Raw genomic sequence first — 22043 nt, 5'->3', positions numbered from 1 at the left:
GAATACATTTTCTTTCATCCTGCTGCTTTGGCTATACTCCCCGTACTGGGCTTTATAATTTAGTCACACTTTTGGTTGTAAAGTCTTTCAGTTTAGCCAAATGAAATGACATTCTCTGTTACCTATTTTGTAACTAGTTTAAAAGCTTATAGGAAATACTTTTCATGGCTGTAAAAAGGAGAAATCGATCTTAATTTGGGTGTGGTGGGCCTTGAGGCACTCAGTGTATTTACTCCTTTTACATACTTCTTTCCTATTTTGCCTAATATTCTGTGTCTCATGAAATTGTCTTTTTAAAATCACTAATCATAACCATTTTATAGAAACTTAATGGTGTAAAGTATAAGTAGGAAGCGTTGAAAAATGGAAGCCACATTTTACCTGAAAGTATATGATTATCTTCCTTTGAAAAATGCCCTAAACCCTGGGGTTTTTCTTCCTTGTACATCCACTTGACTGCAAAATCCTTTTTACTTTGTATTTTACATATTCCATGAATTTGCTGTCCTCTCAGTCAGTATTATGGTAACTCATCTCAGCATCCCAGGTTATCACAAAGACCATTGCCGGAGCCTTCTAACTGACACAGGCATAAAGCTGTTCTCTCTCCTTCTCTGTGTCACTCTTAACGCTCTCCACAACATACTAAAGATGTCTCTCCCTTGTTATTCTTCAGTGATTCTTCATCACCCAGAGCAATAGTTCTAAAAAAATGAGGTGCATAACAATCACTTGGGGATTTTCTGATTTTGATACATGTTGTCTTGGACTCTACACTTTGAGAAACCCTTAGCTAATGTGCTAACAGCTGTTGAATTTGTACCATGTGCTAGACACAGATCTGAGTACACTGTGTTTGCTAATTTATTTAATTCTCACAACCATCTTGTGAGGTAGAAACTATTTTGCTGTTTCCCTATAATATAGATAATGCCCTGAAGGTTAATTCCAAGTTTCTTACCACGGCCCTTCCGAGCTCTAACCTGTGCCCCTTGGTTGTCTCCCTTGGCACTGAAATGCGTAGAAAGCCATTAATACTGAACTATGCCTTACCTAAAAACACCGTTTCTTGTATTTGTACTCTATGTTGCTATTTCCTAAAGCTTCCTTCTCCTGGTCCTTTGTGTACTCAAGACCATCCATTGGAATCATCTCTAGTAAAGTCTTTCCTAGTACACACCCTAGTTTGATCAGCTGGCTCTTACACACTTCAGAACATTTTGTGCATGCTGCAGTCATGGGAGAAGAAGTGGCATCTTCTAGAGATGATTTGTGTCTTTTTCTCCTCTCCTGAATTCTCAGTTGAAGCTACTAAATGTGGAAACCCGGTAATGTTCCCTTGTAATTCCACCTTATACTGCAGTGCCCTATGTACAGTAGAAAGCTCAGGAAAGTATCTTTATCTTTGTGCTTTGAATGTAATTGTGGCTCGATTTAGTTTCTGTCAATCTTCCATGTTGTGTTAGGATAATAGAGACAGATTTCTAGAACCTCAAAATAAACAGCAACCACTAAAGGTGTTTTATGGTGATAAACTAAGGAATTAGAATTGAATAACTGAATAGTAAAGGAGATGAATAAATGTGGGAAAAGAGAATCATAGTATATTTAAGATCTTTACAGATTGAGATTGGATTTCTAGAAAATATATAATCCATTTAGCTCTATTGTAATTTGCTTTTAAATAATTCTTCTATCTTGTATTTACCTCTTAGAAAGAGCTGCTGCCATTTCACTTCTCTTCTCAAAATATACATAAATATTTAACAGAGATTTGGAAAGTTAGTAGTATCTAACACCGAACTAGATAGAAACAACTTGATGTTGAAGGTGCGCCCTGGACTGTTCATGCTCTAAGGATAACTGTTGGTAGCAGGCAGAAGTCTTGCCTAGAGCTCCGTGATAAACTAGGTAGTGTTAAACTTGACATTTGTAGCCTTTGTTTTCCTAGCAAGTGACATGAATGAAATTTTCACTTGCAGATATTAGGTTGTTTTAAAGTTCTTTTTCTGATGTTATTCTCCTAAAAATTGACAAAACAGAAAGTATGACTCTCTTGAGTTCTACATGTATTTTTCAGAAATTCTGAAGTACTTCATATATGACATCAATATATCTGAATATTTTAGGTATAATATTCAGTGGTTTTATGAAATGTTAAGTGTTTATTCTTATGAAAATACAACCCAGTTATAGAAACTTATTAGTATAGTTTCCTTTGTTTGGCAGAGTGTTCTCTCCAGTGCTCATTCATGTATATAAATTCAGTGGAGTGAGGACTATGGCATTAAAGTAACTTGCTTTATGTCATTTTAGCTGCAGACATTCAATACTGCTGCACCCTGTCAGGATGTCAAACAGCTGACTAGTGGAGTTGCCATGGCACAAGTTCTTCATCAAATGTACGTATTGTTTCAGATTCTTCCTAAAATAATTATATTGAAAGGCTACTGAAACTTGATCCTTTTTAGCGCTGACAGGCGTATGGTATCAAGGTATTCATGCATCTAGGGGACAAAAAGTTTTACCATCTGATTATTTCTTGCTTATTCATAGAGATACATCTTAATTAAATTACCAATCAGGATTCTTATCTATTCAACAGATGTTTAATTTTAAACTTGTTCTGGTCATGTTCACAAGTTACAGTTACTAGGAAAGAAGCAGGTTAAATGAGTGATGTAATTTCTTACAGTGTTTTCTCCAGTTATACTGTTGTCATTTTAAGGTATCAATGCGTAGAGATTATTGCTTTTTAGATAATTCAAACATGAAATACTGGTTTTAGAAAAAAATATTAAATTTAAAATTTATATTTGAATTAATAATAGCAATTGTATGAATCCACCAATAATGAAATATTCTATAAATGAAATTTTAGCCCAGTAAAGAGATTCTGTTTGGCTTGGGCCCATTTTAAGTAATTATACAATGTCAGAAGAGCCTTAATCCATTATTTCACCATTTTTGCCAAGCATTGTAAGAGGATTAGGATTATAATATCCACAGTATGAACTGTACTCTTAATAAGACAAAGAGGGCCAATGCTATGGTCATAATTTATTAATTTTCATATTGATTTTGTACTAGCTGACATTCATGATAATATATCTTCAATGAATCCTATCTCTGCTACATGGCTTTAGATGTCAGAAATTGTTTAATTATTGCCATCATTTTTGTAAAGGTTTTTTTTTATGATTGACTCTGAAAAATGCTTTAGCAAAAAATGGGTTAGCAGAAATTCTTTACCATCTTAAAAAAACAACTTGAAACATTATCATAATCTTAGTTACGTTGAATCTTTAAAATGATCTAATTAGAATAGACAGATTTTATGGTTAACTCAAGATTAACACTTGAGCATTAAATTTAGCATGTTAACATTTTTTTTTTTTGGCAGTCATTCTGAAGTATGCCTTAATTCCCTGCTTTCTTAAAAATATTTCTTAATTATTTTATTTTTACCCTGATTGGCTTTCAGTTCAGTTCAGTTAAGTCACTCAGTCGTGTCCGACTCTTTGAGACTCCATGAATCGCAGCACACCAGGCCTCCCTGTCCATCACCAATTCCTGGAGCGTACCCAAACTCATATCCATCGAGTCAGTGATGCCATCCAGCCATCTCATCCTCTGTCGTCCCCTTCTCCTCCTGCCCCCAATCCCTCCCAGCATCAGAGTCTTTTCCAATGAGTCAACTCTTCGCATGAGGTGGCCAAAATACTGGAGTTTCAGCTTTAGCATCATTCCTTCCAAAGAAATCCCAGGGCTGATCTCCTTCAGAATGGACTGGTTGGATCTCCTTGCAGTCCAAGGGACTCTCAAGAGTCTTCTTCAACACCACAGTTCAAAAGCATCAGTTCTTCGGCACTCAGCTTTCTTCACAGTCCAACTCTCACATCCATACATGACCACAGGAAAAACCATAGCCTTGACTAGACGGACTTTTGTTGACAAAGTAATGTCTCTGCTTTTTAATATGCTGTGTAGGTTGGTCATAACTTTACTTCCAAGGAGTAAGTGTCTTAATTTCATGGCTGCAGTCATCATCTGCAGTGCTTTTGGAGCCCCCCAAAATAAAGTCAGCCACTGTTTCCCCATCTATTTCCCATGAAGTGATGGACCACATGCCATGATCTTCGTTTTCTGAATGTTGAGCTTTAAGCCAACTTTTTCACTCTCCTCTTTCACTTTCTTCAAGAGACGTTTTAGGTCCTCTTCACTTTCTGCCATAAGGGTGGTGTCATCTGCATATCTGAAGTTATTGATATTTCTCTTGGCAGTCTTGATTCCAGCTTGTGCTTCCTCAGCCCAGTGTTTCTCATGATGTACTCTGCATATAAGTTAAATAAGCAGGGTGACAATATACAGCCTTGATGTACTCCTTTTACTATTTGGAACCAGCCTGTTGTTCCATGTCCAGTTCTAACTATTGCTTCCTGTCTTGCATATAGATTGTCTTTAAAGTGATTTAATTGGTCCAAACTAAGAATTGGGCTTCCCGGATGGTGCCTAGTGGTAAAGAACCCATCTGCCAAAGCAGGAGATATAAGAGACACTGGTTCAGTCCCTGGGTTGGGAAGATCCCCTGGAGAAGGGAATGGCAACCCACTCCAGTATTCTTGCCTGGAGTATCCCATGGACACAGGAGCCTGGCAGGCTGCAGTCTATACAGTCAGAAAGAATTGGACACAACTGAAGCAACTTAGCATGCACACAAGAATTGTGAACATGGTCTTGTTGATTTGGGAAATTCATCATTGTTTTAATGTACAGTCTGGCCTTTTCTTATTGTTGTGGTTATTGGTGTACATATAGCTATCTTGTGGTTGGCATAGATGTAAGGCTGATGAATGTTCACTTACTTTGATATCCAAAAATGTTATTTATATGTATTGAAGCATCTTTCATAGCTTTACACCACAACATAGTAGATGAGAGCTGTTTTTACCATTATATGATTATATACATATGGCTCTTTGACCTCCTATATGCCAGTACTATACCTGATGTTTAGAGTAGGGTCAGGTCAATTTTAAACTGTATTTACATAATATGTTGGATTCTGTTGTTATTGCTGCTGTCTCTCCAATTTTTCTTTTTTTATTCTCTCTTTTGTCTCTTACCATCTTCTAATAGCTTTTCTGTAGGAATAATATGAGTGAACCAATCAGAAAGCTTTCTTTCTTCATAAAACAAATGACAGTGACCTAAAATTGGCCCTAAACCTCTGGCTTCATTTACTTGTTTTTGCATGTACTTGCTGGGAGAAATATCAGTAACCTCAGATATGCAGATGACACCACCCTTATGGCAGAAAGTGAAGAGGAACTAAAAAGCCTATTGATGAAAGTGAAGGAGAGTGAAAAAGTTGGCTTAAAGCTCAACATTCAGAAAACGAAGATCATGGCATCTGGTCCAATCACTTCATGGGAAATAGATGGGGAAATAGTGGAAACAGTGTCAGACTTTTTTTTGGGCTCCCAAATCACTGCAGATGGTGATTGTAGCCATGAAATTAAAAGACGCTTACTCCTTGGAAGGAAAGTTATGACCAACCTAGATGGCATATTCAAAAGCACAGACATTACTTTGCCAACAAAGGTCCTTTTAGTGAAGGCTATGGTTTTTCCTGTGGTCATGTATGGATGTAAGAGTTGGGAGTTGGCTCTCAGAAAGCTGAGCGCTGAAGAATTGATGCTTTTGAACTGTGGTGTTGGGGAAGACTCTTGAGAGTCCTTTGGACTGCAAGGAGATCCAACCAGTCCATTCTAAAGGAGATCCGTCCTGAGTGTTCATTGGAAGGAATGATGCTGAAGCTGAGACTCCAATACTTTGGTCACCTCATGGGAAGAGTTGAGTCATTGGAAAAGACTGATGCTGGGAGGGATTGGGGGCAGGAAGAGAAGGAGACGACAGAGGATGAAATGGCTGGATGGCATTACCGACTCGATAGACGTGAGTTTGAGTGAACTCTGGGAATTGGTGATGGACAGGGAGGCCTGGCGAGCTGCAATTCATGGGGTCGCAAAGAGTCGGACACAACTGAGCGACTGAACTGAACTGAGATGTGTAAACCTCCTTATCCTATAAGAGCCAGTTTAAATTTATTTTTCTTTTGAACTCCCTTCCATTTTTGTAAGCTTTTTAGAAGTCTGGTTCCAGACAGTGAAATTCACAGCACATATTTTCCCTTAGTTGGGTCAGTGTATCATATTCCTGCTTTAAAAAAAGAAAAAAAAGCAAATTTTACTTTATTTCTTTGAACACTTCAAAGCACTTTATATATGTTCCAATTTATTATATATTTCTTTGATGGCTGTTGTGACTCACATCAAAGTTGTTACTGAAAATGAGATGGGAAAGTTTGCTTTTTTAAGGAAATAGCAAAATCTAGTGAATAATTCTTTCATTAGTTACCTGAGGCAGATACACTTCTAAATAATACAGTCTTAAAAATCAATTCCCAAAGTATATGACTTAGACATGATGAGTCATGAAATTGTTGGTAGGATTCTACACTTCTGTATTTGTTATCTTTAATCCAAATAAATAATATATATCACTTTAAAAAATGCAGAAACTTGCTATTTTAAAGACACATGGGAGAAAACCTATAACTACAACTGTATTCATTTCTTGGGATTTTCATAACAAAGTGCAACAGATTATGTGGCTTAAAACAACAAAAATATCTTCTTTAGCTTTCAGGAGGTTACAAATCCTATATCAAGGTATTAACTGGACCATGTTCCCTTCAAAACCTCTAGGTCAGGATCCTACCTTGCTGTTTCTAGTCTCTGGGTCTCCAGGCATCCCTTAGTTTGAGGTTCAGTTCACTTCAGTCGCTCAGTCGTGTCCCAACTCTTTGCGACCCCATGAATCGCAGCATGCCAGGCCTCCCTGTCCATCTCCAACTCCCAGAGTCCATTGAGTCAGTGATGCCATCCAACCATCTCATCCTCTGTCGTCCCTTCTCCTGCTCTCAAACTTTCCCAGCATCGGGGTGTTTTCCAGTGAGTCAGCTCTTCGCATCAGGTCGCCGAAGTATTGGAGTTTCAGCTTCAAGATCAGTCCTTCCAATGAACACCCAGGACTGATCTCCTTTAGGATGGCCTGGTTGGATCTCCTTGCAGTCCAAGGGACTCTCAAGAGTCTTCTCCAACACCACAGTTCAAAAGCATCAATTCTTCAGTGTTCAGCTTTCTTCACAGTCCAACTCTCACATCCATACATGACCACTGGGAAAACTATAGGCTTGAACAGATGGACCTTTGTTGACACAGTAATGTCTCTGCTTTTTAATATGCTGTCTAGGTTGGTCATAACTTTCCTTCCAAGGAGTAAGCGTCTTTTAATTTCCTGGCTGCAGTCACCATCTGCGGTGATTTTGGAGCCCAGAAAAATAAAGTCAGCCACTGTTTCCACTGTTTCCCCATCTATTTCCCATGAAGTGATGGGACTGGATGCCATGATCTTCGTTTTCTGAATGTTGAGCTTTAAGCCAACTTTTTCACTCTCCTCTTTCACTTTCATCAAGAGGCTCTTTAGTTCTTCTTCACTTTCTGCCATAAGGGTGCTCTTTACTTTCTCCCTTTAGTAGCTATTTCTCTAAGAGGATAGTAAATTTTTCATCTTTGTATTAATCTCACTCAATGTTTTTACTCAGAGTAAGCCTCCAAATGTTGCTTAGAATATAATCTTTTATTATAGCTGACTATTTTTAATCAGATGTTATTCTTCAAGGCCTTATTAAATACATAATAATTTGATATAGTAGCTCTTTGTCTTGGACTTCCATGCCAATTTAAGGCTTAACAAATTTAATACTAAACTTTGCTATGTACTAGTGTCACTTAGGAGAAGGAAATGGCAACCCACTCCAGTATTCTTACCTGGAGAATCTTGTGGACAGAGGAGCCTGGAGGGCTGCTGTCCATAGGGTCGCACAGAGTCGGACATGGCTGAAGCGACTTAGCATGCGTGCATGCATGCATTGGAGAAGGAAAGGGCAACCCACTCCAGTATTCTTGCCTGGAGAATCCCAGGGACAGAGGAGCCTGGTGGGCTGCCGTCTATGAAGTCGTACAGAGTCAGACATGACTCAAGTGACCTAGCAGCAGCAGCAGTGTCACTTAGGGCAAATTACTATCTTATTCTCAGTTCACTAAAGGAATAAGATTGGGGATCATAGACCCTTTACTCAGTTCAGTTCAGTCGCTCAGTCGTGTCCGACTCTTTGTGACCTCATGAATCACAGCACGCCAGGCCTCCCTGTCCATCACCAACTCCCGGAGTTCACTCAGACTCACGTCCATCGAGTCAGTGATGCCATCCAGCCATCTCATCCTCTGTCGTCCCCTCTTCCTTCTGGTCCCAATCCCTCCCAGCATCAGAGTTTTTCCAATGAGTCAACTCTTCGCATGAGGGGGCCAAAGTACTGGAGTTTCAGCTTTAGAAACATTCCCTCCAAAGAAATCCCAGGGCTGATCTCCTTCAGAATCTCCGTGCAGTCCAAGGGACCCTCAAGAGTCTTTTCCAACACCACAGTTCAAAAACATCAATTCTTCGGCACTCAGCTTTCTTCACAGTCCAACTCTCACATCCATACATGACCACTGGAAAAACCATAGCCATGACTAGACGGACCTTTGTTGGCAAAGTAATGTCTCTGCTTTTCAATATGCTATCTAGGTTGGCATAACTTTCCTTCCACGGAGTAAGCGTCTTTTAATTTCATGGCTGCAGTCACCATCTGCGGTGATTTTGGAGCCCCCAAAAATAAATTCAGCCACTGTTTCCACTGTTTCCCCATCTATTTCCCATGAAATGATGGGACCAGATTCCATGATCTTAGTTTTCTGAATGTTGAGCTTTAAGCCAACTTTTTCACTCTCCTCTTTCACTTTCATGAAGAGGCTTTTTAGTTCCTCTTCACTTTTTGCCATAAGGGTGGTGTCATCTGCATATCTGAGGTCATTGATATTTACTAAGTTATGCTATGCTAAGTCACTTCACTTGTGTCCGACTCTGTGTGACCCCATAGACGGCATCCACCAGGCTCCCCCGTCCCTGGGATTCACCAGGCAAGAACACTGGAGTGGGTTGCCATTTCCTTCTCCAGTGCATGAAAGTGAAAAGTGAAAGCGAAGTCGCTCAGTCGTGTCCGACTCTTAGCAACCCCATGGACTGCAGCCTACCAGGCCCCTCCATCCATGGGATTTTCCAGGCAAAAGTACTGGAGTTACTGTTATATTAAAATGAAGTGATATGGAAAAACATTAGGCACAATTATTGACATGTAGTAGATACATTAAATTGTTTTCTTTTTTTTCCCTTTAGGATTGGGATTTTTACATCTACCTGCTACCAGGGTGCCTAGTATGAGTTATTTAGTAAATTTTGTTAAATTGAAGATGTTACTGACTTAATTCATTTACTATGAGAAATTCCAAAAGAAACCCTCAGGAATAACAAAAAATTCAGTGGGTTCATTTTAAATAATATTTACTGTTCTTGATAAGGACAGCCTTTAAGATGGAAAATAACTTTATCTATTGATTAGATGTGGTATTTTCATGTCATAAAAACATTTTAATGTTCATTTGTATTTTTGTTGTAGTGATGTAGCTTGGTTCGATGAACCTTGGTTAAGCCGAATTAAAGAAGATACTGGTGACAACTGGAGAATAAAGGTATGCAGGATGAATGCTAGGTATACATGATCCAAACAGTGGTTCTGAAATTAGCACTAAGCTCAACTAAATCTTCTTTTTTAAACTAACTGAAGGCTGTATTTTGTTGTGTGTGTAGTTTCAGTTTTGATAGTTACATGTGTTCTTATACCATCATAATCAGACATAGAACATTTTCATTAACCGAAAACATGTACGTAGTCCCCTTACTAGTTAATCCTCACTCCTAAGTTGGCCCTGGATGGCCACAGGTCTGCTTTTAGTCACTGTAGGTTTAATTTCTAGAAAGTGGAAGTCACTCAGTCTTGTCCTACTCTTTGCGGCCCCATGAACTATATCCATGTAATTCTCCAGGCCAGTATACTGGAGTGGGTAGCTTTTCCCTTCTCCAGGGGATCTTCCCAACCCAGGCCCAGAGTCTCCCATATTGCAGGCGGATTATTTACCAGCTGAGCCACAAAGGAAGCCCAAGAATGCTGCAGTGGGTAGCCTATCCCTTCTCCAGGGGATCTTCCCGACCCAGGAATTGAACCATGTGTCTTGCATTGCAGGTGGATTCTGTACCAACTGAGCTATCAGGGAAGCCCTTAATTTCTAGAGTTCAATATAAATGGATTGAACTCTATGGACATTATGAACTCTCTGGTATTCTTTTACTCAGTGTAATATTTTATTTAGAGACTCATCAACGTTGCCTGTATTAGTTTTTTTTTTTTTTTGCTGACTAGTATTTCATTACACTGATTTACTACAGTTTGCTTGGCCTGTTGATGAATCTTTGAACTGTTTTTAGTCTTTCTTCCTTAATACTGGTGATTTATGGCTTTTGTATTTTCTTTCTTGATAAATCTGGTTTGATTTTCCATTTTTTGAAATTTTTTTTTCAAAAGAGCAGCTTTTGTTTTTTGTTGATTTCCTTTCTGATCTTTATTATTTCCTTTCTTCTTTACATCTGCACTTTTTTTTTGCTTCTTAAGGTGAAAGCTTAAATGATGTTTTAAGCACTTTTCCCTAATAGTAAGCATTGCTTTAGCCACATCCACACATTTTAACATACTATGTTCTTATTTTCATTTCATTCAAAATATTTGATAATTTCCCTTGTGATTTTTCTTTTGACCCCTGAGTAGATTAGAATAAGTATTTCAGCTTCTAAATATTTGAGGATTTTCTATGTATCTTTTATTTATTAATTTATAACTTAATTCCATTTTAGTTTGAGAACATACTCTGAATTCTTTTACATTTACTGAGACTTATTTTGTGACCTAATATATAGTCTGTCTTGGTGAATATTCCACGTACACTTGAAAATAACATACATTCTGCATTTCTACAAGTATGGATTATTTCACTTCTTTGATAGTACTGTTTACATCTTTTATATCTCTATTGATTTTCTGTCTGATTATTCTGTCAGTTAAGGGAGGAGGAGTTTTCAAATCACTAATGATGAGTGTGGATTTTTCAGTTTCTCCTTTCAGATCTGCAAATATTTTAATCATGTAATTTGAATCTATGTTATATGGTTTATATACATTAGTATTTTATGTCTTGTTGATGAATGAATCTACTTACCATTATGAAATGACTTTCTTTATCCTGGTAATATTTTCTCTTTGAAAGTGTAATTTTTCCAATACTGATATAACCACTTTTGTTATGATTTTTTTTGCCTGTTGTCTTTTTCTTTAGTCTCTCTCTGTTTATATTGAAAATGCTGTGGACACCTAATAGATCTTGCTTTTTAAAAAGTCCATTAACAGTCTCTTTATTTAGTTTTTTTTTAAATAAATCATTAGCTTTCTTATATTCCTGCTATTTAAATCCTTGAACATTTTAAACTAGCAATTTTAACATCTTGTTTTCTAATTCTTTCATCTCTCATTTTTGGGCTTCTTTCTATTGACTGTGGTTTCTCCTAATTATAGTTCACATATTCCTGCTTCTTCATGTGTGTAGTAATTTTTTATTGGATGCTAGATAGTATGAATTTTATTATTGAGTGCTGGGGTTTTTTGTATTCCTTTAAAGAGTGTTGGATTTTGTTCTCATAGGCAGTTAAGATACTTGTGAATCAGCTTGATTCTTTCATGGTTTGTGGAAACGGAAGGCAGATCTAGAGTTATTTTCTCCTCTTGGACTATTTAGATTCACTAAGTTGTGACCTTTTTGAGGTCTTTATTGAAGGCTTATCTGTATTAACCTGGTCATGGTCTCTTCACTCTTACTGGTGAGAATTTCAACTGTTTCTGGCCCTGTGCAATCTTCAGGAATTGTTCAGTTTATAGTTCCCTGGATTGTTGTTTCCTTGGAAATTATTTTTGTTTAATCTCATAGAGTTTCACCCATGCACGTGCAAATTATTGTTCAGCCAAAGAGTCAAAGGAACTACTATGCAGATTTCTGGAGCTTTTTCTTTCCATAGCTCTCACCTCTTCATTTTTCTACTCTGCAAATCCCAACTACCTTGACCTTCCTGAACTTCTGATGTCTATCTTCTCAAATCCGCTAGAATGTCAGGCTTTGTTTCGTTCCCACCTCCCTATCCCATGGTATGAAAATTACCTCTAGAGAGAAATCTTAGATTAGTATAGGGCTCACCTTTTTTGTTTTTCTTCTCTCAGAAATTAGAGTTCTATATTGTCTTTTGGCTAAGCTTGAAGATAATATTCCTGTTTCCTTGTTGTTACTCGTGACTAAAGGTGGGCATGCTCATAGCTAAATTTTCTAAGTTAGTACTTGAATTTTAACTTAGCCACAACTTAGTTGTGGCTCATTTTAAATAGAATCACTGTGGTTAAACTATGTAAGCAGTAAAACATTTTTTCTTTAATAAAACTCTAAATAAAGCTTTGATGTTTAAAAATTACCATGTACTTGTATTTTTAGAACTCCAATATGTATTTTTGTTGTCCTTTTTATTGGGAAGTTTTTATTGTCTTTCACCTTGACATGCATTTTCTTTCATTATTAATATTAAATGATTTAATTCTTATTTTTTCTTCTGTTAGGCTAGTAATTTAAAGAAGGTACTTCAAGGAATTATGAGTTACTACAATGAGGTATGAAAATCATCTGACTATTTAAATATAAAATACTCTGTGACAATTACATTGACAATGAAAAATGACTTGCTTTTAGTTTATTACATTTTATGATGTATAATTCATAATTGAAAGATATTGTTTTTTCTCCATTTTTAGTACACTCAAATTTTGTGAATATAAAAGGGCTAAAACTTAATATATTGATTTGTAAAATAATGTGTATATGTTGCTACTCTTAAAGTTGATTATTTTCTCAAATAAAATTGCTTACATCTTTATATAATTTGATTTTATGCAATGCTATAAAGTAGATCTTATAATTAAATTGAAGTACTTCTATGTTTAAAATATTATTCTGTTTCTTTCCAGTGTAAACAGCAGCAAAATACACTATGAAATTATGCTTATGCAAGTGAATTGAGGAAGAATGCAAAATAGAAGTAGTATTAAAGTCACATTAGATATTACATTATTCAAGTACTTTGTTTTTCTTATTCAGCATTATAAGAAATTCTCTAGTAGGATTATTTGATATTGGAAGGTTAATTGCTTAATGTGTGAAAACTTTTGGTCTGGTTTTGCCATTAAAGAATTTTTTTTTAATTTTTGTACAATTGAACTTGTTTCTTCCAAGTAATTTTAGAACTAAAATTTTTCAATTCACTAATGCCTAAAACTCATTTTGAGTTTTTGTTTGTTTTTTTGTCTTTTTAATGCCAAGAATACTTTTAGTAACTTGAAGAAAACAGTCTTGGGAATTCCCTGGCAGTTCAGTGAAAGAACTTGGCACTTTCACTCCCAGGGCACTGGTTCAGTCCCTGGTTGGGAAATTAAGATCCCACAAGCCGTGTGGCACAACAGAAACATAGAATGAAAGTTGTTCCGTCTCTTAAGTTGTGTCCCACTCTGCGATCCCATGGACACCATGCAGAAAAATTATAGAGCCAGCCAAGATTAATCGTTTAAATCTGTTATTCATTTGTCAAAGTGTGACAGTTTATTTTGTGTTTCTCTGTTCATCAAGACTATATCAAAATATTTTGAATATTCTTTGACTTAACATAAATCTGTTTATTTTATATGGAAAGGCATAAGTTTTATCATAATAGATCAGGCCAGGGGCTTCCTAAACAATTCCTCTCTCTGACAGTGGGGTAAAATGATACTTGGTATAAAACCATGTTAGTTGCATTTGGTTGGTTCTCAAAATTTTAGGAGCTTGCTTGAACTTTGCTAACTGGTTTTAGTCAATAATTGTGGTTTTGTCATTTGTTAATTTATCTGAATCATTTCATGAACCTATTTATAGAATTTATCTTCCTTATAACAACTAAATGTAGTCAGTTCTCTGTAGCCTACATAAGTGAGTGATCTAATTTATTTTTAACACTGCAGTTTTTGGGGCAACAGATTTCTGAAGAACTTATCCCTGATTTAAACCAGATAACTGAATGTTCAGATTCTGTGGAGCTTGGGAGATTGCTCCAGCTTATTTTAGGTTGTGCTGTCAACTGTGAAAAGAAACAAGGTAAGTGAATTTCAATTATTTGAGTATATCTACTTTCTAGAAACAACCTACATTGCTTATAAGAAAGAGCATAATAATGTAGTACTGAGGGTTGGCAAAAGGCCAGAGGTTCTGAATTCAAGCACAGCTCTGCCATTAAAAAGCTATAGATCTTCAGTATAATTGTATTTCTGGATTCTGAGATTCATATTCAGTGGCTAAATAAAATGTACTTTAATTAGCTTAATTTAATCAGTGCTTAGGACTTAGTGGATATTCAATAAAAACTGTACTTATTCATTTGATAAGCTTTTTCTTTCACATACAGAACCTTATGTTGGTTCAGACTTTCATAAATGATTATGCAGCTGCTAAATTATAATCCAGGCTTCTTCAGGTGATATTCTGCTATTTTCAGAAGAATGCCTTCAATGTGTCCTCCAGAGAGCAGTCTGATGATATAAATGGAGTTGAGGACTATATTAGTATATCTGAACACAGTAATCCATATCCAGCTGAGTACAAAAAGAGTGTTTTTGGTTGAAAGTAATGAGTAAAATGATGAACTGAACAGACCAAGATCTACTTCTCTCAGGAGCTTGCATCAGTCTGGGTGATGAGATTTTTGATCCTGATATTTTTTGCATGACTTATCCAAAACTGGCTTTAGGACATCACCTTTTTAAGAGGATGTTGGGTGCTGAAGTTTGTAAAATACTTTAAGTCAGAACCTTAGAAAATATTCAGTGTTATCTAACTAATGAAGACAGCACAGAAGACAAGATAAATTCAGTAAGAATTAATTCAGGAAGGAGAAAAATTAAATATATGAAATCAGCTATAGTTTATCAATAAAAAAGGGTTTGGGTATCAGAAAACTTTCATATTAGGCCATCTCTATTATTAACTGGCTGTTTTTTCTTGGGCAAGTGAGTACTTCTCTATAGGTTTTTATTTCTCATAGCTATCCTTTGCTGTGCAAAAAAATTTTTAAGTTTAACTAGGTCCTATTATTTATTTTTATTTTTACTACTCTAAGGAGGTGGATCCAAAAAGATATTGCAGCAGTTTATGTCAAAAAGTGTTCTGCCTATATTTTCCTTTGAGAGTTTTACAGTATATGGTCTTACATGTAGGTCTTTAATCCATTTAAAATTTATTTTTGTGTATGATGTTAGAGAATGTTAATTCATTCTTTTACATTTACCTATTCAGTTTTTCCAGTACCACTTATTGAAGAGACTGTCTTTTCTCCATTTTATATTCTTGCCTCCTTTGTTATAGATTAATGGACCATAGGTACATGAGTTTATCTCTGGACTTTCTATCCTGTCCCATTGATCAATACCTCTGTTTTTGTGCCATTACCAAACTGTTTGATTACTGTAGGTTTTGATTACTTTATAATCTGAGGTCAGGGAGCCTGTTTCCTCTAGCTCCATTTTTCCTCTCTCAAGATTGCTTTAGCTATTCAGGGTCTTTTGTGTTTCCATACAAATTTTAAGATATTTTTGTTCTAGAGCTGCAAAAAAATGCCATTGGTAATTTGATAGGGATTGCATTGAATCTGTAGGTTACCTTTGGGTGGTATAGTCATTTTGACAATATTGATTCTTCCAATCCAAGAACTTGGTATATCATTACATTTGTTTGTGTCAGCCTAGACTGTTGGTGGGAATATAAATTGGTACAGCCACTATAGAGAACAATATAGATGTTAAAAACTAAAAATAGATTTGATTCACTCTTGGGCATATATCTGAAGAAAACTAATTAGCAAAGATCCTTGCACCCCAATGTTGATTGCAGCACTATTTACAATAGCCAAGGCATGGAAGCAGCCTAAATGTCCATCAGTAGATAATGGTAAGGAGGATGTGGTACATATATACAATGGAAGATTACTCAGCCATAGAGAAGGAATGAAATAATGCTATTTGCAGCAACATGGATGCAATTAGAGATTGTTACTAAGTGAAGTAAGTCAGACAGAGAAAGACATATATCATATACTAATATGTGAAATCTAAAAATTGTACAAGTGAGTTTATTTATAAAACAGAAACAGATTCACAGGCTTAGCAAACAAACTTATGGTTGCCAAAGGGGAAAGGTGGGGAGGGCAGATAAACTAGGATATTGAGATTAACATATGCAAACTACCATATTCTACTCAATACTCTGTAGTAACCTATATGGGAAAAGACTATGAGAAAGACTGGATGTTATATGTGTAACTACTTTCCTGTACACCCAGAATGAACACAACATTGTAAATCAACTATATTCCAATGTAAAATAAAAATTAAAAAGGTAAAGGCGTGTTTGCCTTAGGGGAAAAAGAAAGAGCATAGATGATTCATGGGAAGAGGTAAAAACATTAAACTCCAGCATTAATTAGAGTTTGGAAAAAACTAATTCCAACTCTCGTACATGACTTAAGCAGTTCAAGACTTCAATGGAGGGTTTAACTGCAGATGTAAGATAGCAAGAGAATTTGAATTAGAAGTGGAGCTTAAAGATACGACTAAATCTCATGAGAAAATGTTAATAGATGAGTTGGTTCTTATGGATGAACAAAGAAAATGGTTTCTTGACATGGAATCTACTCCTGGTGAAGATGCCGTGAAGATTGCTGAAATGACAACAAAGAATTTAGAAATTACATAAACTTAGTTGATGAAGCAGTAGCAGGATTTGAGAGGATAGACTCTAGTTTTGAAAGAAGCTATACTGTGTGTAAAATGGTATCAAACAGCACTGCATGCTATAGAGAAATTGTTTGTGAAAGGAAGAGTCAGTTGATACGGCAGACTTCACTGGTGTCTTATTTTAAGAAATTGCCACAGACACCACAGCTTTCGCTAGCGCCCTCTTTGGTTTTCTTCTAGCAGCCATCAGCATCAAAATATCAATAAGATCCTCTTATTAGTAAAAGGATCAGCACTTACTAAAGTCTCAGATGATGGTTAGCATTTAGTTAGCAATAAAGCAATTTTTAATTCAGGTTTGTACATTGTCTTTTTTAGATATTTTGCTATTGTCACTTAATTGATTACAGTAGTTTGTAAATAGAACTTTTAAACTAAAAAATTCATGTGACTTACTTTATTGTGATCATTGCTTTATTGTCTGGAACTGAACTTATAATATCTCTGTGCTATATCTGTATATGTGAATTCATCCCATAATGTTGAATATTTAACAAGATGGAAGAAATTGTCATAGTTATTTTAAGATTAATTGCAATTACTTCTCGTTTTCTTCCTTATAAGAGACTTAGAGATTTTCTTTAAAACATTTATAAATATTTATATGAATATTTTCAATTATGCATATTTGTTTTCAATGGACATATTTCTTGTGGAAAAAGTATTGTACTTGCATAAAGAATTATATGTAGTGAATGAATTTTTATGTGGTTAATTGAATGGCTGAATTACTGTGGGTAAAGAGTAGAGTTTTTATCAGATCTGATTTTTTTTTTTAATCATAGAACATATTCAGAATATAATGACTTTGGAAGAATCTGTTCAACATGTGGTCATGACTGCTATTCAAGAGGTACGTTATATCATAATCACACATGTATAAAAATCCTAAACCAAATTGAATAAAACTGTTCACAAAAACTTTATGGATGTATATTTCACTACTGTATAAACGTGCCCTTTGCAGTAGGTTGATTTGTCTTTGATTGTTGTGTTGTCCCTTCATTCTTTTTCCCCAAAATTTCTTATAAGGACTTCAAGCCCAATTTTAGTACCTCTGCATTTTAAAAGTTAAATTACTATTAAGTTCCTTTAAGTAACTTCAGCTAAGCAGGATAAACAGCATCTTCCCAGATAGGAATTTTTATACCTTCTCTTTTTTCTGCCAGATAGAATAATTGTCTCTGAAATTTAAAGTGTGTGTGTGTATGTATCTTATGTGCATTTTCAGAATGTTAGAACTGTGAGCAAACACAGTGATAAGTATATTTCAGAGCCAGGTCATCTGGGTTCAATCCAGCCTGGTTATCTTAAGTTATGCCATAAAGATTCAGAATTCATTTGGCACATGTTCATTCTTAAAGTCCGACCAGAAGGCAGAGATGAAGTCAAGTGAAGAGGAGGCCTGAGGGAAAATTGAGTGAAGGGTTAGTTTTGAAGAGTCATGATTTAAAGAGAGGCAGCATATAGGACGTGAAAAATGGATATACCCTGAGTCTGCATTGCTAGTTTGAATTCAAAACACTGCTATGCATAAATATACATGTCTCGCATATGCAAAATAAATTATTTTACAGGATCTTTTTTCTCATATAATTGTAGCTCTTACATTTAAAATGGCTTCTTGGATTAGGAATTTTGCCACATAACTCATTTATAGCTGAATTTTTAAAGTGCCAACTCATGTTACAGAAGAATCATTCTTTAAAATTATTTAATGTGCTCAATTTTATGTAGAATTTGTATTATAATTTTTAGTACATTAGGATTTTAAATATATCTATTTACATATTTCAAGCACACTCTACTTTTTGTCTTCACTAATATAATGTTTGAACATTGAGTTATTTAGCTTAAGCTGCTATATATTTTTTATTTGAATAAAATAAGGGTCATCAAATTAAGGCAAGGAAAAATTAAACATAAAACACCTTACTGTTATTTTTACTGTGTGAAAGAACTTTTTGCTTGTAAAAAAAAGTGAATACTTTTACTGTGTGTGCCTCAGTTTATTGTACTTAATTTTATTATTTTCATCCTAGTTGATGAGTAAAGAAATTGTGAGCTCTCCCACAAATGATGCTGTTGGAGAATTAGAACAACAGGTGAGTATTTCAATATGTGAGGAAAATGTAACAGTGATTGAGTTCCTCTGTCAGTTACTGGGTTAACTAAAAGGTTCATTCGGGTTTTCCATACATCTTAACGGAAGGACCCAAACGAACTTTCTGGCAAACCCAGTACTGTCTTAAAGGCTTATATCGGAGAGCACATACAAGATACTTTCCTCCATGAAATTTAGATAGTTTGTTCTCTTGTAAGATCTTAAATATTATTATTCATTCCTTCTTGAATGCAGGTAGTGTTGATTTCCAGTTTTTAATGATGGTGTTTGAAGAGTCAAGTGGCATTAAACTTTCCTGATATTTGTTAATACATATGTAGCTCATGCTATATAGTTACATAATTAAATAGCAGACAATTTTAAAAATTCTGCTAAATTCTGATTTATCTAATAAGGAAATGTGATTTTTATCACAGTTGCTTTCCTTTAATACTGAACTCTACGGTTCTGTACTCAAGACTCCTTCCCCTGGGTATTTTACACAGTTGTTTTCCCTGGTGGGAAAGATACTCTCTTCCTCTGTATAACCCAACCTCGGTTGGAAGGGAAATGGTAAAAGAAGAGGCAAATGCGTTTGTTAATTTTGAAACTGTTTCCAACATCAGTATATATATGTGTTGTGATAAATACATCAGTTTGTTTCAAAATATGATTTACTAAGAATTAGGACATTTTCTGTTTCAGCTTAAAAGGGCCCTAGAAGAACTTCAGGAAGCACTAGCAGAAAAAGAAGAACTGAGGCAAAGATGCCAAGAACTAGATATGCAGGTATGGATATGAGAGTAATTTCCTCTTTGAATTAATAAGCCTTTTTAAATTAATTAATGGGTAAAGTGTTTTGGAGATTGGATTTTATTTCACGGAGGGACCATTGAAAGAGTTTGCTATAGACTTGAATATTGAAACATAAATTTGATCATTTTTCTTTTAGAGTTGAAAATTGCTGGCATAACTACTTCATTGAGAAGATCATTCAAATTGTAAAATTTCAACTGCTTAGATAGAGCTTAATTTGTTATTCTATAAAAAGGGGAAACTAAAGTATCTCCTTTATAAGGTGTGAGTATTAAGTGGAGTCCTTTATGGAAATATTTAGAAGTGCTTGACCTCCAGTAAATGCAGGTGCAAAGTTTGTTTTGCTAACATGTACATGTATATGAACACGTATGTAATTCTCAGGTTGGTATGCACATACATGTTAGCAAAATAAACTGGGAATGAGAAACAGTAGTTAAATAGTTGAAGGGGTGAATCATCAGACCAGGCTTCTTGTATTCAGAACCTGATCGTGTTACTGTTGTTGTTGTTTAGTTGCTAAGTCATGTCCAACTCTTCTGTGACCCCATTAATGGTAGCCCGCCAAGCTCATCTGTCCGTGGGATTTCCCAGGCAAGAATCCTGGAGTAGGGTGCCAATTTCCTTCTCCAGGGGATCTTCCTGACCCAGGGATTGAATCCATGTCTCCTGAGTTGCAAGTGGATTTACAGCTGAGCCACCAGGGAAGTCCTGGTCATGTTACTAGCTAGTTGTGTCTGCTTGGGCTCATTGCTTAGTTTCTCTATACTTCGTTTTTCTCTTTTGAGAAATGATGTGATAATAGTATATATTTCCCTGAGTGATATGAAGATTAAGTGAATTAATATACTTGAAGCTCTTAAAGAGGGCCAGGCACATAAGGGGTTATGTATGTGTTTGCATATATTGTTATTATTAAATGAAAGTGCAAATATGAAATTATGCAATAAGTCTTGAAAAATTGTACAAAAGGTTAAATATGCCATCCTAATATGCTACATGTTTTTCATTCAAATAATGAGCTACGTAAATAATTGACTCTGAAAAGTATGAGGACAAGGAACAAGGCTTGTGGTAGCAATACCCTTGCTTAACTATCTAAAAGTGTAGCGCTGGGTGTATTTCTAACCTTCATGAGTTTGCAAATGAGATGAGAAGTGACTTGGTCAGGGTGATTCAGATGTGCAGGGCAGTGACAACCAGCACCAGAATCCAAACCTCCTAACTTTATCATTAAATATCCCTCCTCTGTGTTTGAACAAAACTAGTGTCTCACTATGTTTTTGCCTTTCTTCATTCTTAACCACATGCACAGCATCTGAAATGTTTTATTTTCAAGTAAGATTATATCCTTCCAGAACACCTCATGTAAAGAGTAGAGGACTGACTCATTCAGGTGTTACCAGCCTTATGTAAGATCTCTGTACAGTTTTCTGAGAAATTCTTTTTTAAAAAAGAACACAAAATTCGGTTAAAACATTTCAGTATTTGTAACACATGGTGAAGAGTACATGATGATCTGATTTTTGTTGAAAAGTATAGACATCCCAAGTTTTGGCATTTTAATTCCAGTATCAAAATAGAGGCAACCCTCAACTATCTGCTACATGTGTGAAATAAATGACTACTGCATATAATCAGAACAAAAAGTAATTGATTAATTTAACAATGTGAATTTCACACAGGTGTATATGATGCATACCCTAATTTTATAAGAAAAATTATTTTTGAAAAATGTGTATTTTTAATCATATGTAACCAGACAGTAGGTTATATTACTTCATGGCAAATAGAAGGGGAAAAGATGGAAATAGTGACAGATTTCATCATCTTGGGCTCTAAAATCGCTGTGGATGATGACTGCAGCCATGAAATCAAAAGACAGTAGCTTCTTGGCAGGAAAGTTATGACAAACCTAGACAGTATGTTGAAAAGCAGAGATGTTTCTCTGCTGAGAAAAGTCCATATAATCAAGGCTATGGTCTTCCCAACGGTCACATACAGTCTTGAGAGCTGGACCATAAAGAAGGCAGAGCACCAAAGAATTGATGCCTTCGAACTGTGGTGCTGGAGAAGACTCCTGGAAGTCCAATTAACAACAAGGAGATCAAACCAGTCAATCTTAAGGGAAATCAACCATGAATATTCATTGGAAGGACT

General features: G+C 35.6%; 1 protein-coding gene across 2 annotated transcripts in view; it reads left to right on the top strand.

The window, feature by feature from the left end:
• Window positions 1–22043, top strand: part of HOOK1 (hook microtubule tethering protein 1) — a 71631-nt gene that overhangs the window by 4605 nt on the left and 44983 nt on the right. For both annotated transcript variants that reach the window (XM_027537093.1, XM_027537094.1), the window contains exons 2-8: window positions 2317–2402; window positions 9623–9695; window positions 12710–12760; window positions 14141–14273; window positions 17749–17816; window positions 19006–19068; window positions 19773–19856. In XM_027537093.1, coding sequence (XP_027392894.1) covers window positions 2317–2402; window positions 9623–9695; window positions 12710–12760; window positions 14141–14273; window positions 17749–17816; window positions 19006–19068; window positions 19773–19856 — 558 coding nt within the window. The remainder of the gene's footprint in view (window positions 1–2316; window positions 2403–9622; window positions 9696–12709; window positions 12761–14140; window positions 14274–17748; window positions 17817–19005; window positions 19069–19772; window positions 19857–22043) is intronic.

Source organism: Bos indicus x Bos taurus, chromosome 3 (assembly GCF_003369695.1).
Source record: "Bos indicus x Bos taurus breed Angus x Brahman F1 hybrid chromosome 3, Bos_hybrid_MaternalHap_v2.0, whole genome shotgun sequence".
Classification (NCBI taxonomy): Eukaryota; Metazoa; Chordata; class Mammalia; order Artiodactyla; family Bovidae; genus Bos; species Bos indicus x Bos taurus.
This window is presented reverse-complemented; position numbering and strand designations above follow the sequence as displayed.